The following is a 4081-nucleotide window of genomic DNA, read 5'->3' on the forward strand; positions in this document are numbered from 1 at the left end:
CCGATCGCGCCTCCCGAGGTTGGGGCATGACACTATGTTCCCCATTCCCCTCTGATTTGTGTGAAAATAGGGTGAGGAAAATTGATTGAGAGTGCATTTGTGTGTGCTGCTAGTGTTGAATCACATTTGTGGGAAATCTGAGTACCCAAATTGTGTAAATAAGAAGCCATTTTAAAATGCTTGCAAGATGTTCGACAAAGCTTATAAGTTTTCATGTGTAAACCCGGCCGGTGGATTTTGTATCCGACACATGAAATAAGTTAAGCGAAAGTCTAAAAGAAATAGTCAATAAATTAAATCGTCAGTAATTTAATTTAATTGATTAGTATCTGAATCTTAACATGGGGAGTTAAATAAGATTTAATGAATGAATTTCGAAATTGAATAAGGAGTGCAATTACGAATTTTTAGTGAAATAATTCGTAATTAATTATGGTAGATATTAATTTCGAAAATTAGAAATTAACCATAATTGGAGCCTTGTTAATTAAATTCGGTGGTCCCCGCTGTGCCTAAACAATAGGAAATAAAGGAATCTTTCTGGTGGAAAAGAAAACCCAACAAGTTTTGGAAAAGGGTTTTATAACCCCTAAAACTTGTGCTATAAATACATAAGGTTTTCCACCTAGATGGAGTAAGACATGGTGGCCGAATTCCCGCCATATTTTCCTAGAAAATTTCGTCCACACGAAATTATTATTTCCGAATATTATTTGGGTAACACAGTAGAAGACCATGGAATGTTCATAAATCATGATCGTGGTGATGGTAGAGATTTCAACGAGACGATGTGAAATTCAAGGCTCACGTGATTGAAGAGTTGTGTGTTCACGCTTCAAGTGATAAATCGTGAAATCCCGTTTGAAGACACATTAAACCAAGATGGCAGACATACTTCCTTAGATGGCTTGTAGAAAGCCAGAAACTTTGGTGATTCATTTCAAGTAACACTTTTCTGGGGTGTTCTACTTTAAGTTGTCAATGATCACAACACAAAGTCTACGCTTTAGCTTGTAGTGTGAAACTAAGATCTTTATTTTCTTTGGTTAAATAGAGGGGCTAATCCCAGTATGGTCACTGAATTTTATCCACTTTAACATAAAGTCAAAAGATGTTTTTTTTTTGGTCACAATCAGTGGCGCGGAGCAACATGCACTTAAGGATGGCAATTTAAAAACAAAAATAATATATATTTTGACTTCTTGGGGAGTATTTTTATATTTTGTCCCATTTAATGAAAATTCTGGCTCTGCCACCGGTCACAATAAGCTGAACTTTAACCGCCATGGCAGTGAAGTTATCACTTTTACTAACTTACCAATTACAATGCGTTTATCACATAAATTTAGCCATAATCACCGTAAAAGTGAAGTAAAAGATTTTTTAAACTATTCGTCAATAGAACTTAAATTCGTATGGCATACCTATCTCATAGATAAGCCCTGATAAAGCAGAGCAGCCAGGCCCTCCTGTTATCCAAAGTAGAATAGGGTCTGATTCTGGATTAGACTCCGACTTAATAAAATAGTAGAATAGTTGCACATCTTCTGAATCACCTACTCCAATATACCTGGAAACACAGTTTTAATCTAATTAATATCAAAACTTAAACCATACTAATATATAATGATTCTCACAAAGAAAACTACAAACATGTTGAGGAAACAAAAATAGCCTTATTAATTTATAGTTTCTCACCCAGTTTCCAGTTTAAAAGGAAGCGTTCCTTGAAATCCAGGAAGAAACTTCACAGGTGAACCAGCTACCGCAGGCTGTGAACTAAGCTCTGCTACAAGAAGAAGTAAAAGCAAATAACTTAGCTCTGTTTTTGCCATATTTCTTATCCAATAAAGTTTTGCATAAAGTTAAGCTATACATAAATAATACTAGTATTACTCTAGATTGAACAAAAAACTACATGACAAAAGGGACAGTAGTTACGTGACAGCGTATTCAAGTTGATGATTATCTCTTTCTTCTCTTCCAATGATAATGATAATTCTATTGCGTCATATCATTGCTTTTCTTTTTCTAATAATTTGTTTGGCGCTATGATGTCTATTATTTCTTAGAAATAGTACTTTAGTGCCGTAAACATCACAAACGGGATATCATATCAATTTAAATTCATACAATTGACTCTACGAAATATTTGGGAGGTTGTTTCATACAATTGACCCTAATGAAACTATTGATATATATAGTAGGTGTATCATATATATAGTAGGTGTATATATATAGTAGGTGTATCATATATATATATATATATATATATATAGGCTATATAATATATATTGCTTTATATAATTTCTTGTAAATATATTATAGAATTGTGACTTAAATCTTCTAAAGAGTCAAATTTAAACATAAAAAAAAATTGGAAAGAAATATCCAAGAGAATGCCTTATAGTTTTTATTATTACGACATTAACAAAAATGGTAATATCTTTCTTAGTCTTCCTCCCCCCAATGGAATGAGCACAACAAGGTGCTAATACCACCATTAAAAGGAAAAAAAACTAATGAAGATGTGCCAAAATACAAGTTACATATTAGTCTACATATTATCTCTAACAAATTTCATAAATCCTTCAAGGTTCGGAGGTTTTCCGTTGGTGGCGGCGGAAAAGAAGCTTGTTCATCACCGCTTCCGGGCGAAGCAGCATCCTCCGCAAGTTCCGCTAGCATTTCTTCATAATCTTCGTCTATCTCCGGTTGTGATTCAGCAAGTCCAAAATTTCTTCTTTCCGAATGGATCCAATCTTTGAAGAGTACTGATTTTTCCAAGCTCTCCCTCGTAGACGCTCTATGATCACCGATTTGAAGTCTCGCTTGACTGAAAGCGCTCTCTGATGCCGCTGTTGAAGCTTGAACACATAAAATATCTCGAGCCATCCTTGAAAGAACCGGAAAGTGTTTTTCTTTGTCCTTCCACCATTCCAAAAGATCAAAGGTGCCGTCTGGATTCTCTTTTTCAAGGCCCTGCGACAAATAAACTTGAAGCTCATTTAGATGTGAAGTATCACCAATATTATCACCTTGAGAACCCCTGAACTCCGTCCAAGAACTAAGTGCTTTTAGGCCCGCAGTTCTTTTAGATGATTGCGAACTAGACGAAGTAGGAGTTGGAACATTTGGTCTAGCATGATCTAAGGCAAGTTGATAAGCATTATAAATTGTTTGAGCATTTATTTTAATTGAGGCTTTTGCATCTGCAAGTGTAGCAAATTCCTCATCTGAAAGTAAGATAATCACAGTCATTACCACTTCTACCAATATCAGTGGTAATAGCAGTGCGACAATCTATATGAGTAAATAAATACCGCAAATATTGTTCATATTCATGTTTATATTTATAAATATCGCTCTTTACGGTTGCGCGAGGCCATCCTTTATAAGTAGGATTAAAAACTTTTCTAATATAATGCACAAAGTCAGGGTTAGAAGGAAAACTATAGGGTAAGCACATAACAGTAACCATTTTTGCTAATTCTTCACGATCTTTGGATCGTAATATAAAATGCCACCGGTAACAGTGTTTATTCCCGGTTGAACTAGATTTGACCCGGTACTAGGGTTAACCTCAGTACCTACACTTCTCCCCTCTAGCTGCGCTTTCATTTGAAGATATCTAGCTTTATCTCTAGGGTGTGTCTTTATGTGTCTAGTCAAAGTACCCGTACTGCTACGGTCTCCAGCAAATTTATGAGCCAACAAAGACCCACAAGTTTTACACTTAGCCTTATTTTGATACAGACATGCATTAAATCAAAGATGGAGATAGAAGATAGAGCAAAACTTTTAATCTTACAATTATGAATATAACGACTAAGGCTGCTTTCTGGGCCGGGCCCGGGCCAAACGGGCCAAACGGGCCGGTCCTTAAGATCCCGGGCTTTGGCGGTCCCGGGCCAAACGGTCCCGGGCTTCACGGGCCTAACGGGTGGAACCGGCCCACTGTGGGCCTAAGACCACATGGTCCCAGGCCAAAAGGGCCAGGCCCACGGGCCTAAGTGTTCCGGGCTATATTTTTTAAATTTTTTTTTATCTAAGGCATTTTCTTGTAAATTATATATATATA

The 4081-nt window shown here is 36.4% G+C and overlaps 1 protein-coding gene across 1 annotated transcript; it reads right to left on the reverse strand.

Annotated features, from left to right (window-relative positions):
• Positions 1–1163: 1163 nt before the first annotated feature.
• LOC109212698 (serine carboxypeptidase-like 13) lies at positions 1164–1898 on the reverse strand. Its single transcript, XM_019376369.1, has 2 exons — positions 1699–1898; positions 1164–1570 (listed from the first exon to the last, which is right to left on the reverse strand). The coding sequence occupies exons 1-2, from the start codon at positions 1833–1835 to the stop codon at positions 1396–1398; spliced, it is 312 nt and encodes a 103-aa protein (XP_019231914.1). The 5' UTR covers positions 1836–1898; the 3' UTR covers positions 1164–1395.
• Positions 1899–4081: the final 2183 nt, after the last annotated feature.

The sequence above is a fragment of the Nicotiana attenuata genome, unplaced genomic scaffold (genome assembly GCF_001879085.1).
Source record: "Nicotiana attenuata strain UT unplaced genomic scaffold, NIATTr2, whole genome shotgun sequence".
NCBI classification, from domain to species: domain Eukaryota; kingdom Viridiplantae; phylum Streptophyta; class Magnoliopsida; order Solanales; family Solanaceae; genus Nicotiana; species Nicotiana attenuata.